Source organism: Monodelphis domestica, chromosome 3 (assembly GCF_027887165.1).
Source record: "Monodelphis domestica isolate mMonDom1 chromosome 3, mMonDom1.pri, whole genome shotgun sequence".
In the NCBI taxonomy this organism is placed as follows: Eukaryota; Metazoa; Chordata; class Mammalia; order Didelphimorphia; family Didelphidae; genus Monodelphis; species Monodelphis domestica.
In genome coordinates this window covers 70293718-70306750 of record NC_077229.1, presented here as the reverse complement: position 1 = coordinate 70306750, position 13033 = coordinate 70293718, and the positions used below count along the sequence as shown (strand labels likewise).

The following is a 13033-nucleotide window of genomic DNA, read 5'->3' as shown; positions in this document are numbered from 1 at the left end:
CTCTCTCTCTCTCTCTCTCTCTCTCTCTCTCTCCCTCTCTCCTCTCTTTTCTTTCTTTCTCTAGGTTATAATCATCAATTACAATCACCCACCAGTGGTAAGTATTTGTCAACTTGATTCCTCTATTTTTCTGTGACCTGGCAGAAGAAACAGTTGATCCTCCTTTCAATTGTTTTTTACTCTGCTCTATGGAAAGGGAAGGGATAGAAGGACCCAAGTGATGACCTATGGTCCCTCAGCATTTTAACCCTCAATTTCCATGTGGTACTTAGTTACTAAGCCCAGCAAGAATTCTTTCTCCCTATTCCATACTCAAACATGATCTTTCTGTGACATTCAAATAGTTTGTTCCAAGTTTTCATTCTTGATTCTCCACCCTTCAGCTCCTATCCTGACCACATTCATTCCAAGAATTTCCTCAGATCCTTCTCTATTGCCCAATTCTTCAGGTACCATCACATATATTTTTGACCTGTTTCTTGGGTAGACTTAATTGAATTAGTTCCTTGGGAAGTTGACTGTAAGATGAGGAGTTGTAGAGCAAAATGGTGGTGGAGGTGGAAGTGGGGAAGTGAGAGAGATCTTCTTATAGATGCAGCATTGGGATTCAGGATGGTTTTTTCATTCTAGTAAAGAATAGGTCAGGTTTTGTTGGGTGTCCCTGGGTAATCTGATAGGGGGCCATCATGTTACAGTGAATAGGGCATCAGTATAAAAGTCTGGAAAACCTAGGTTGAAATCTCACCTTAGGACACTAGCTATGGGACCTTGGGCACATCCCTGAATCCTCCCTGGACTTCAGTTTCCTCACCTGTAAGATCAAGGGGTTAGATGTGCCATTCCAGATCTAAACTGACAATCCCATGGTCCTCTGTGCCCAAGCCTTAACCATGAAGGTTTCTCTCCTCCCCCTACAGCATCTGGCAGCTTTAGCCTGGAGTCTTTTACCCTGAACTTCACAATCACCAACTTGCTCTGCACAGCAGACATGGGACGGCCAGGTTCCCAAAAGTTCAACGCCACTGAAAGAGTCCTAGAGCGCCTGGTGAGAGTTCCCATTCTCTATCCTACCTTGTTCCTCCCTGGGACTGAAACCCCTGTCTGTCCAGGTGCTCACTCATTCTCTCTTTTCCTTTATAGCTCAGCCCCTTGCTTGAAAACAGTAGCCTTGGCTCTGACTATTCTGGATGCAGGCTGACCATGCTGAGGTGAGATGGGGCCAGGTGGTCAGGGACTCAGAAGATGTGTGGAGCAGTCCTTTCCCCTGCACTGGCCCCACGGCCACTTCTTCCCCACAAAGCCAAGAAGGCTACAGAGCTTACATAGCTGATCATAAGGGGGTGATCTGACCTCTCTTTAGTTCAAGAAGCATTTAGCAGCTACACATCAGGTGCTAAGTAGACTGCTAGCTACTGGAAATAGAAAAAGAAAACACTCTCTGACATCGAGGAGTTTATGTTCTGTTGGGATAAAGGAGGTACAATGTGTACACATGGGAGTCTGAGGAGGGAGAGAACACTGATGACTGGGAGATCTGGTAAAGGTTTTCCCTTGGTGGCATTTGAACTCACTTACTTGAAGGAAACAAAGTATTTCAAGAGGCAGCTAGTTGGTACAGTGGTGGATGGAATGCCAGACCAGGCATCAGGAAGATGACAAGTTCAAATCTGTCCTCAGACCTTTCAAGGTATGTGACCTTGGACAAGTCACTTAACTCCTGTGTCTCAATCTCCCCATATATAAATATATAAAATGAGCTGGAAAAGGAAATGGCAAACCATTCCAGCATCTTTTACAAGAATTCCTCAAATGGTATCAAGAAGAGTCAGACATGACTGACATGACTGAACAATAACAGCAGCAAGAAGAATTCCATGAGGAATGGTCATTGTAAGGGAAATCCTGGAGAAAGGGGAATGAATTCTGAATTTGGCTAATTTGATTAGAATGTCAAGTGTATAATATAAACACCAGTTTGGCAAGGGAAGCCAGCTCATCATGGATTTTAAAGGTCAGGCTAAGGAGTTTTCATTTGTTACCAGAGGAGAGAGAAAGCTACTAACAACCAACAATCCCCTTTGCTTTATGTCTTGGAATGACTACTAAATATTGGTTGCAAATCAGAAGACTGTGGTAAGGGCTAGGCAACTGGAGTTAAGTGACTTGCCCAGGGTCACATAGCTGACACAAAATCTTGGTAGGACTCTTTAGAAGAAGTGATTGAAAAGTTGTATTATGTGTTGAAAAGATAATTTAAAGGTAAATAGTTTCAGTGTAGATCTCATTCATTGTATTAATATTTTCTGTTAAGTTTCAGAGGCAGCATGGGGTAGTGGGTTAGAGAACAGGCCTCAAGGGTCAAGAGACCATGGGTAGCTTTAGAGAGCCAGGTCCAGAGATGGGAGGTTCAAATCTGGCCCTCAACTTCCCAGCTGTATGACCCTGGGCAAGTCACTTCACCCCAGTTTCTTAGCCCTTGTCTCTATTCTACCTTGGAAGTGGTCCTTAGTAGCAATTCTTTTTTTTTTATTATTATTTTTTTTAAAATATATTTTATTTGATCATTTCCAAGCATTATTCGTTAAAGATCATTTTCTTTTCCTCCCCCCACCCCCATAGCCGACGCGTAAGTCCACTGGGCATTAGATGTTTTCTTGATTTGAACCCATTGCTTTGTTGATAGTATTTGCACTAGAGTGTTCATTTAGAGTCTCTCCTCTGTCATGTCCCCTCAACCTCTGTATTCAGGCAGTTGCTTTTCCTCGGTGTTTCCACTCCCATAGTTTATCCTTTGCTTATGAATGGTGTTTTTTTCTCCTGGATCCCTGCAAATTGTTCAGGGACATTACACCGCCACTAATGGAGAAGTCCATTACGTTCGATTATACCACAGTGTATTAGTCTCTGTGTACAGTGTTCTCCTGGTTCTGCTCCTCTCGCTCTGCATCACTTCCTGGAGGTTGTTCCAGTCTCCATGGAACTTCTCCACTTTATTATTCCTTTTAGCACAATAGTATTCCATCACCAACATATACCACAGTTTGTTCAGCCATTCCCCAATTGATGGGCATCCCCTCGTTTTCCAGTTTTGGGCCACCACAAAGAGCGCAGCTATGAATATTTTTGTACAAGTCTTTTTGTCCATTATCTCTTTGGGGTACAGACCCAGCAGTGCTATGGCTGGGTCAAAGGGTAGATATTCTTTTGTCGCCCTTTGGGCATAGCTCCAAATTGCCCTCCAGAATGGTTGGATCAATTCACAACTCCACCAACAATGAATTAATGTCCCTACTTTGCCACACCCCCTCCAGCATTCATTACTTTCCTTTGCTATCATGTTAGCCAATCTGCTAGGTGTGAGGTGATACCTCAGAGTTGTTTTGATTTGCATCTCTCTGATTATAAGAGATGTAGAGCACTTCTTCATGTGCTTGTTAATAGTTTTGATTTCTTTATCTGAGAACTGCCTATCCATTTCCCTTGCCCATTTATCAATTGGAGAATGGCTTGATTTTTTGTATAATTGATTTAGCTCATTATAAATATGAGTAATTAAACCTTTGTCAGAGGTTTCTATGAAGATTTTTTCCCAATTTGTTGTTTCCCTTCTGATTTTAGTTATATTGGTTTTGTTTGTACAAAAGCTTTTTAGTTTGATGTAGTCAAAATTATTTATTTTACATTTTGTGATTCTTTCTATATCTTGCTTGGTTTTAAAGCCTTTCCCCTCCCAAAGGTCTGACATGTATACTATTCTGTGTTTACCCAATTTACTTATGGTTTCCTTCTTTATGTTTAAGTCACTCACCCATTTTGAATTTATCTTGGTGTAGGGTGTGAGGTGTTGATCTATTCCTAGTCTCTCCCACACTGTCTTCCAATTTTCCCAGCAGTTTTTATCGAATAGTGGATTTTTGTCCCAAAAGCTGGGATCTTTGGGTTTATCGTATACTGTCTTGCTGAGGTCACTTTCCCCCAGTCTATTCCACTGATCTTCCTTTCTGTTTCTTAGCCAGTACCAAATTGTTTTGATGACTGCTGCTTTGTAATATAGTTTTAGGTCAGGGACTGCAAGGCCCCCATCGTATGTGTTTTTTTTCATTATTTCCCTGGATATCCTTGATCTTTTGTTCTTCCAAATGAACTTTGTTATGTTTTTTTCTAAATCAGTGAAGAAGTATTTTGGTAGTTCAATGGGTATGGCACTAAATAGATAAATAAGTTTGGGTAAGATGGTCATTTTTATTATATTGGCTCGTCCTATCCATGAGCAGTTAATGTTTTTCCATTTGTTCAGGTCTAGTTTTAGTTGTGTGGCGAGTGTTTTGTAGTTGTGTTCATATAGTTCCTGTGTTTGTCTTGGGAGATAGATTCCTAGGTATTTTATTTTGTCTAAGGTGATTTTGAATGGGATTTCTCTTTCTAGTTCTTGCTGCTGAGCTGTGTTGGAGATATATAGAAAAGCTGATGATTTATGTGGGTTTATTTTGTATCCTGCAACTTTGCTAAAGTTGTTGATTATTTCAATTAGCTTTTTGGTTGAATCTCTAGGATTCTTTAAGTAGACCATCATGTCATCCGCAAAGAGTGATAACTTGGTCTCCTCCTTGCCTATTCTGATGCCTTCAATTTCTTTATCTTCTCTAATTGCTACTGCTAGTGTTTCTAGTACAATGTCAAATAGTAGGGGTGATAATGGGCATCCTTGTTTCACTCCTGATCTTATTGGGAATGCATCTAGTTTATCCCCATTGCAGATGATATTAGCTGTTGGTTTTAGATATATACTGTTTATTATTTTTAGGAATGACCCTTCTATTCCTACTTAGTAGCAATTCTAAGAGAGAAGAAAAGGGCTTTTGAAAAAAGAGACATGAAGAGCAGGGTTTGATTCCCACCTGGGTGACCTACTGGTTATATGATCCTGGGCAAATCATTTCATAGTCCCCAGTAATGGTAGTGTGAGGCTATACGTTTCAGAGAAGATGCTGCTCTGTATTAGTCAAGACAAATCTGCCCCCTCCTCTGCTCCAGCTCCTGAAATCATGAAAATGGCAGGTCTGGCCTCCCACTTTTTTGACAATAAGCTAGAACTCTACAAGGAAATGGATGACTTTCCAGAGCATTCATGGTGCCTTCTCACTGCAGCTGTCTTTGGCATGCCTACGTTTGCTAGATCCTTCACAGTTACCTCCAATGTGTCCTTTCCCAGGCCCGTACAGAATGGGACAGCAACCGAATTCCTGTGTAGCCATTGGAAAACCCCCACCAACTCTATATTGGACAGAAAGAAGATTTACTGGGAGCTGAGCAATCAGACCCAAGGTATCACCAGGCTGGGTGCCTATACCCTGGACAATAAGAGCCTCTATATCGATGGTGAGTAACTGCCAGCTCTGACCAGGACATACGCAGCTCCTTGACCTCCCTCGCTTGCTTCCTTCCATTCCTGTTAAGCCCTCACCTATTGAAAAAACTTTCTATGCCTTTGAGGGTGCAGCTTTGCCTCTATGGTTTTACCTGGTCTGACAGAAAGTGTTTTCCTATGAGGTGTTTAGAGTGTGAGGGGGAGCCGGTATCAGACCCCAGAAATAGGACCCTCGGTGGGTGGATAGCCTCCTGACCTAGAAACTCCGGGAATCCCTTTCACATTGCAGTGGTTAGAGGCACAACATGCTGCGATCTGAAAAATCTGTGCAAAATTTTTTGGTCCTCCGTTTGTACCAGAGAAGATGACCGATTTCCCCTTTTTCTTTTATATGGTGTTTACGTGGCCTTACCTGTATTAATGAGTTATTAACTTTTAAAATATATCTCTACATTTTTAGCCTCTATGTTTCATCTACTGCCTTTCTCACACTTTTCACAAACTTTAACTTTAAATGTATTTTAACATTAAAATAGAAATTGTGTATATTGAAGGCATTAAAAGATAAAATATGTTGATATTATACAATATATATTTTATGTGTTTATGAGTTTCTTTACTTTTTCTGTGTCATCTGCTTGCCTTCTTGTGTTGCCTGCAGCTTCCACAATATTCCCCCAAATCCCCTTTTAATTTCTTATGCCAATCCCATAATATATTGGAACCACAATTGCAAAAATAAGGGATATCGGTACTTTTGTGAATCATCTCTCTTACCTGATGACCCATATTTTTTCAATGTCTTTGGCTTCAGATGATTGCTCTTATTTTTTTCCTTAATCCTTTCTTGAAATCCTAGTTCCTTACATCCAAGATTGTTCTCTCTCTCTGCAGGATGCAACTATCAGATGAATCTTTCCTCCTTCACAAGTGGTGAGTATTTGTATTCTGGGAACAAACAGGATTGATACCACTTGTCCATCCTGACCCTGTTCTCATAGCATCCTGGGAAGAAGAGGGTGATCCAGGGCTGTAAAAGAGAGAAGTAGAGAAGCACCATGTCCTCTGCTATAATTCAGTCTCCCCCAGTTGACTCAGTGCCTAAGCCAAATGGAATTGGTTTTGCCTGTGTTTACCCTGTCACATGGAGATTTGGTCCGTAATTGTTATTTATCCCTTTTCTCTTAAGCTCCAGTGCTAACAACTTTCACTCCAGTGCCACTACCAATTTCCACAGGTAAGGTTTGCTTCTGTCTTTGACTCATTCTTTGGAAAGTTTTGCTGCCCTTAGCCATGAGACTGAGAGATGAGATCTTCAGATCACAGATTTAGAGCTGGTAGGAAACGTTCCAATGATCTAGTCCAATTCCTGGCCTCATTTGACCTCATTTGACAGTTGAGGACACTGATGCCTAGAAAGGAACAGAACTCAAGGTCATATAGGTAGGAAGTGGGATGAGCTGGGATTGGAATCCAGATCTTCTTTCTCCAATTCCAATATTAATTTCTGTACATTGCATTGCAAGAGATATTCTTCTGATTTATGACTAGAGATTTCCTGAAGGATTCATTAGTGAATTTATTCTGCTCAGTTTTCTTCTGAAGAAGAAATAGGAAAGTTTCAGCTAGGTGTCCTTAATGATGGTGTTGATCATCATCATTATCATCATTGTCTATCTTTTATGTAGTACTTTAAGGTTCACAAAGCACTTTACAGATATCTCATTGGAATTACACATCTGAAGCTTAGGCATGGGAAATGTCTGTCCCTCCTATACACTAGTTTGTGTTTGGTCATGACACTGAGAGGCTAGAAAGGCTGAGCAAGTTCTGGAATGTTCCCCTTGGATGCATTAATTAGGGCCAAGATACTTAATTTTTTCCCCAAGGACAGCACATAAAAAGGTGGCCCTGAATGTGCAAATGACACATGGGCAGCATCTCAGACATGGAATTCTCTGTTTTGCAGTTGGAAGCCCCAACTTTGAGTATTTTACCCTGAATTTCACCATCACCAACCTGATGTTCACAGCAGACATGGGTGAAAAGGGTTCCAGAAAATTCAATTCTACTGAGGGAATCCTTCAGCGCCTGGTGAGAGACATGATCCCCTCCCATGCCCTTTACTTAGCTGCCTTCCTCAGCCCTGATGTAGTACTTGATCTACAAGTCTATCTTCTTTCACTTCTAGCTCAGTTCCTTGTTTGAAAAGAGCAGCCTTGGTTCTCAGTATTCTGGATGCAAACTGATCTTACTGAGGTGAGAGCCCTTGGAGTCACTTGGCTCCATCAACCATGTATACATTAGTGCCCTCTAGAAAGGAGATGACCACAGACTGCTATTGTGGTGGGCACTAGGGGCCTTCAGTATACCCCCAATTCCTAGAGACATCACAGGTCAAAAATTACATGAGGAATTCACCTTGTAGGGCTGGCAGTTGAACAAACAATAGAATTCTCCACCTCTAAGCTTTGGATGTATTGACATTAGCCTTAAAATAATTGTCTGAGAATGAGGGGATACCTCATGTTTATATCTCAAACACATTAGGTTCCTCCAGATCATTTACCCATTTTTATGATTCCTACATCTCAGATATTACTTATGACCCCAAAATGTCCCCAAGGTTTCTCAAGATGGGTAACATGATCAAGATGCCATAAAGGATGTGTACTTGTACTATGCCCCCAGACCCACCTGTATGATCAGGGTGTCATAAACAATATGTGCTTATGTTTAAGCCCCCAAATCCAAAGGCACCGATTCTGTTACTTATTCTCTGATTTCCCCCCTTGTTTTTTCTCATTGTTCATCCCCCTTCCTTTCCAAGTCACTTAGACCCCATCCCTTTACGATATAAAAATCCTGAACTTTTCTCTGTTCAGGGAGTCAGTTGGTCCTTCATGCTGCCTCTCGATGACCATTCAACCTAAATAAATCTCTCTATCTTAAAGGGTTTCCACCAGAGTCTGTCATTCTTGAGGGAGCACCCTCCCTGGACCAAGGGTTAATCTCCAGCCCCCCATAACACTCCGATATGAACCTAGGCAAATTTTCCAATCCTCAATGAATTTATTCACATCCCTTTATTCATAGAGTTTCAGAGAGGTGAATTCAGACTTGAAATGTCTGAATTTTTTTGGTAGATTTTGGTAGTTTCCCTCGAATTCTCTAAAGTAGACCCAATGAGACATATACTGTTGCCCCATTTTACCATCATCACCATTTCAGAGTTTTCTATAGGCTTCATGGGGATGGCTGTCCATATTTCAGGAGTTGTTATCAAGCCTCTCAGATTCCCTTTCGTGTTTCCAATGCCCTTTTTGCTTCCTTTCCCAGGTCTATGAAGGAAGGAACAGCAACTGGAGTTAATTTTGCTTGTGCCCGTCGGACAGATCCAGCCAACCCTGTCCTAGACAGAGAGAAGGTTTACTGGGAATTGAGCAGTCAGACTTGGAGCATCACCAGACTTGGTCCCTACACACTGGATAAGGATAGTCTCTACCTTAATGGTGAGCACAATGCTTTGCATGTAGTAATGGTTCCATAAATATTCATTCAGTGCAGCCCAGACCTGCACATACATTTGTTTCATTTCCTAATTTCAAGGACTTGTTCCATGTGCATCTAAACTCTCTCTCTCTCTCTCTCTCTCTCTCTCTCTCTCTCTCTCTCTCTCTCTCTCTCTCTGTCTCTCTGTCTCTCTGTCTCTCTCTCTCTCTCTGTCTCTCTGTCTCTCTCTGTCTCTGTCTCTGTCTCTGTCTCTGTCTCTCTCTCTCTCTCTCTGTCTCTGTCTCTCTCTCTGTCTCTGTCTCTCTCTCTCTCTCTGTTTTGAGACCACGATTTCTGTCCTTTGCTTACCTAGTTACCAAGGAGGTTTTGCTTCATAGTTTTGCTATATTTCTTCTTGGGAAAAAGTTGTCTGTTCTTTGAGATGTATTGTGCCTGTATATAGCTGGAAATGGAGGAGTCAAGGAGACCTTTGATGGGGAGGAAATTGGTGTTCTGCCTGAAGTACAATGGATCCCTGACCTGGACCATTTCCTCTTGATTCTAGCAGTAGCCCTAATACTTTCCTCCCCTATTTCCCAATCTCCATGGCCCTAGATGTTCTCTCCTTAAAATTTTGTCTTTCCTTACATGGTGAGTCTCTTTTTCTCTCTCTTCAGGATATAATCATCTGGCCTTGGCCCCCACCAAAATGCGTGAGTGTTCAGTACCCAATTTTCCCTGTTCCTCTGGGGCCCTTTTGGGAAGGAAATAGCTCATTCATTCTACCTTCATCCCCAAAATTGAATTGAGTCATGGATAGAGAGGAATAAAGGAGTACAGATCAGGGTGGTGGGCATATTGCTATCACATGAAAAATTTCCCATCTGTCAATAGCACCATCATTCTCCAAGTCCCATAAGATTCCACTTCAGGTCTTAGTTCTCCTTGGGCTGCCAAAGTTTAGGATTGAGTCAAGCCTCAAAAACTACAACTTAGTCAGTGAGCTGGGTAGGGATATCTTCCTCAGTATCTCAAAAGGCTCTAATGTCCCTTAAAAATACTCCTATAGTGATGTGCTATAGTGGAAAGACCATCCTAGAAGTGAAGTCAGGAGACTTGGGTTCAAATCCTGATTCCAACATTTATAAGTTTTGTGACCCTTCACAAATCATTTAACCTTTCTGAGGCTCAATTTCTTCACTTAAAAAATGGGAGTCATAATGGTTGCTTGTGAGGCAGAGATTTTGTATCCAGACTTCTTGTCCGTGATTATTATTATCATTATTGGACTTATTTGTAATATTCCCCCAGGGCCCATTCCTTGGCCCTTTATTCTTCTAATTCTAAAACTCCCTATCCACATACATCCACTAAGACCTTATACTGATAATGTGTGGATTTATCTTGGTGAAAAGAGAGCCCATGATAATATCACCTATCCTGGAAATTCTGAAGTGTGTGAGTCTTGGTTCTCTGACTAGATTGCAAGGTCCTTCATTCCAAGGAGACTGTGTCATCATTCATTATCTGTTTCATTGGAATGAGTATTCATAAGACCTAGGTTTAAATGTCAGCTTGTTTATTGCCTGTGCCTTAAAACACTATGCAAATGCACTCTTTAATAATAATAATAATAATATCAATAATGATATTATTTACTAGTGTAAATTCTATGAGGGCCGTGACCATGACTTATCTAAAGTATTTACACCAGTGTCCACATTAATGTCAAAGATTCAGAATGTATTCCATCTATAAGTTAGTCTTAGACATTTGCCCCAAAATCAGAGGGATCAAATGACTTGTCAGTGGTCACCCAGATGGTAATTGTCAGTGATGAAAACAGGTCTTCCCAACTCCAAGCCCAGATTTTGACCCAGTATATCTTGTTGCTTCTCTACTTCTCTAGTGCACAGAAGAGCACTAGACCAATGTGGGCTCAGATTGAAAATCTGGGCATCTTTCTCTCTTCCTCACTGTAGCCACAGAACCCAGTCTGGCATCTTTCACACTGAACTTCACCATCACCAACCTTCGCTATTCAGCAGACATGGGACGTCAGAACTCAGTCAAGTTCAATATCACAGACACTGTCATGCAGCATCTGGTGAGATTATCTGACTCCAGCATCCTGCCTGTTTGCTTTCACGTCTTGACTATCTCCCTACTAAACTCACTCTCTGTTTTTTTTTTTTACCAGCTTGGCTCCTTGTTCAAAAATAGCAGCATTGGCTCCCTGTACTCTGGATGCAAAGTGACTGAACTCAGGTGAGGCTGCCAAGATGGGGACTTATGGGTGACTCTTCTGGAAAGTTCCTCTTGATATAGACTCCAAACAAAGGTTTCTTCTCTATACATTGGTTCATAAATTTGGTTTCTGCTAATTTTGCATCACCCAAGTTCAAATGTATCCTTTTCCCCTTCTCTCTCAGACCTCCAGAAGACATGCTTTGGGGCTGTTGAGGGTCAGTTTTATTCTCAACATTCATTCATTGATTCAATCCGTACTTTTGGCACCAGCTATGTTCTGCATACAATTATAGGCCCTGGGCATAAAAAGCAAACAAGCAAAACTCCAAACTCCTGTCCTAAAGGAGCTTTTGGGGGAAAGTAAAGGAGTCATTGCTTTTTTTAATCTGAGAACAATTTTGGTGATGTCTGAGTACTTTCTTGGTTCTTTTGTCCTTAATAACATTGTACTTGGAATCAGAGGACCTGCGCTCAAAATCCATCCTTTATATATATATATATATATATATATATATATATATATATATATATATATATATATGTACATATACTTGTACACACATACACATTATCTGTATGACTTTGGGCAAGTGATTTGAACTTCCTTGTCTTATATTCCTCATCTGTAGAGCTGAGAAGAAAATACAACATTATAATAGAAAGCACTTTGAATTGTCATTAGAGAAATGAGTTTTCACTGCTGTTATCATTATTTAAATAATATTTGTAAAGGATTCTATCCCTTCTAGTACTTCCGAGTCTATCAATAGTATCTCCTTTCTTAGATCAGTGAAGAAGGGAGCACAGACAGGTGTGGATGCTGTCTGTACCTATCACAAGTTTCCGAGCAGCAGAGGTCTGGATGCCAAGAAGATTTTCCATGAGCTGAGCAACCAGACCAGTGGCATCCAGAAATTGGGTCCCTACTCCCTAGACAAGGACAGTCTCTATCTCAATGGTAAGCAGTCTCAGGGAGAGAAGGTTTAACCCTTATTCTTGCATCTTCATCTTCCTTTTCTCAACTGTTTTAGCCTGAAAATTAGCTTCTTTTCCCAGCATTCCTACTATCAGCAAGGTTCTAACTTTCTCCACAAATTCAGAACACAGAAAGACAAGTCACTAGCTTGTTACTTTAAGGAACCACTTTCTCAAAATCTCCTTTACTCTTACCTGGGGATTATTATAGAGATCTGTCCTTGGTCCTTTCTAGTTCAACCTTTTTTTTTTTTGTTTTAATCAGTGGCAATCAATATAAAGATACTATGAGTCTAGAAAGGAAAAAAAAAAGAGTTAATATGTTGGGTTGAGATAATGTGACAAATTTAAGAAGGTAAAACATAATGGGGATAAATGTAAAATTCCATAAGTATGGATAGATAACAATTCCTGGGCAGATATCTTGAGGGTCTTATTGAGCTATAAGCCAAAGTGTGATATGGCAACCAAAAAATGCCTGGTCCTGTGAATCTAGGTGATAAGAATTCTAGTGTTTAAGAGGAATGAAGTGACAATCCTTTTGTCCTTTGGACCAGTCCAACAATATTTGTAGGTCTGTGTCTTGAGCCATGTCCACTCTTCAGGAGGTATAGAAAATGGGAGCTCAGTCAAATTCAATAACATGGATGTTCATGCAGGATCTTGTGAGATGGTCTGAGTTCATGGTCTGAGTTCAGGGATCATCAAGTTAGGTTATATATAGAATGGTACAAACTGGATTGAAAAGTCACTTGAAGCTATGCCCCACTGAACTGAAGAAACTAGAAATGTTTAGCATGAAGAAGTGAGGATTGAAGGGGATTGTCCCTGAGTAGAGATCATGTATTTATTCTATTTAGCCCTATAACAAAAGAAAGAACTGGCTAGCCCTCAGAGCTGTCTAAAAGTGAATGGATATACTTTTGGATGTAGGGAATGAATTGTCCA

General features: G+C 40.8%; 1 protein-coding gene across 1 annotated transcript in view; it reads left to right on the top strand.

Moving 5' to 3' along the window:
- LOC103092531 (mucin-16-like) overlaps positions 1-13033 on the top strand; it is a 178052-nt gene that overhangs the window by 98208 nt on the left and 66811 nt on the right. The window contains exons 36-49 of the mRNA XM_056820976.1: positions 65-97; positions 384-449; positions 918-1045; positions 1141-1208; positions 5213-5379; positions 6263-6301; positions 6558-6605; positions 7338-7462; positions 7560-7627; positions 8708-8880; positions 9538-9573; positions 10843-10967; positions 11061-11128; positions 11896-12068. Coding sequence (XP_056676954.1) covers positions 65-97; positions 384-449; positions 918-1045; positions 1141-1208; positions 5213-5379; positions 6263-6301; positions 6558-6605; positions 7338-7462; positions 7560-7627; positions 8708-8880; positions 9538-9573; positions 10843-10967; positions 11061-11128; positions 11896-12068 — 1317 coding nt within the window. The remainder of the gene's footprint in view (positions 1-64; positions 98-383; positions 450-917; positions 1046-1140; positions 1209-5212; positions 5380-6262; positions 6302-6557; positions 6606-7337; positions 7463-7559; positions 7628-8707; positions 8881-9537; positions 9574-10842; positions 10968-11060; positions 11129-11895; positions 12069-13033) is intronic.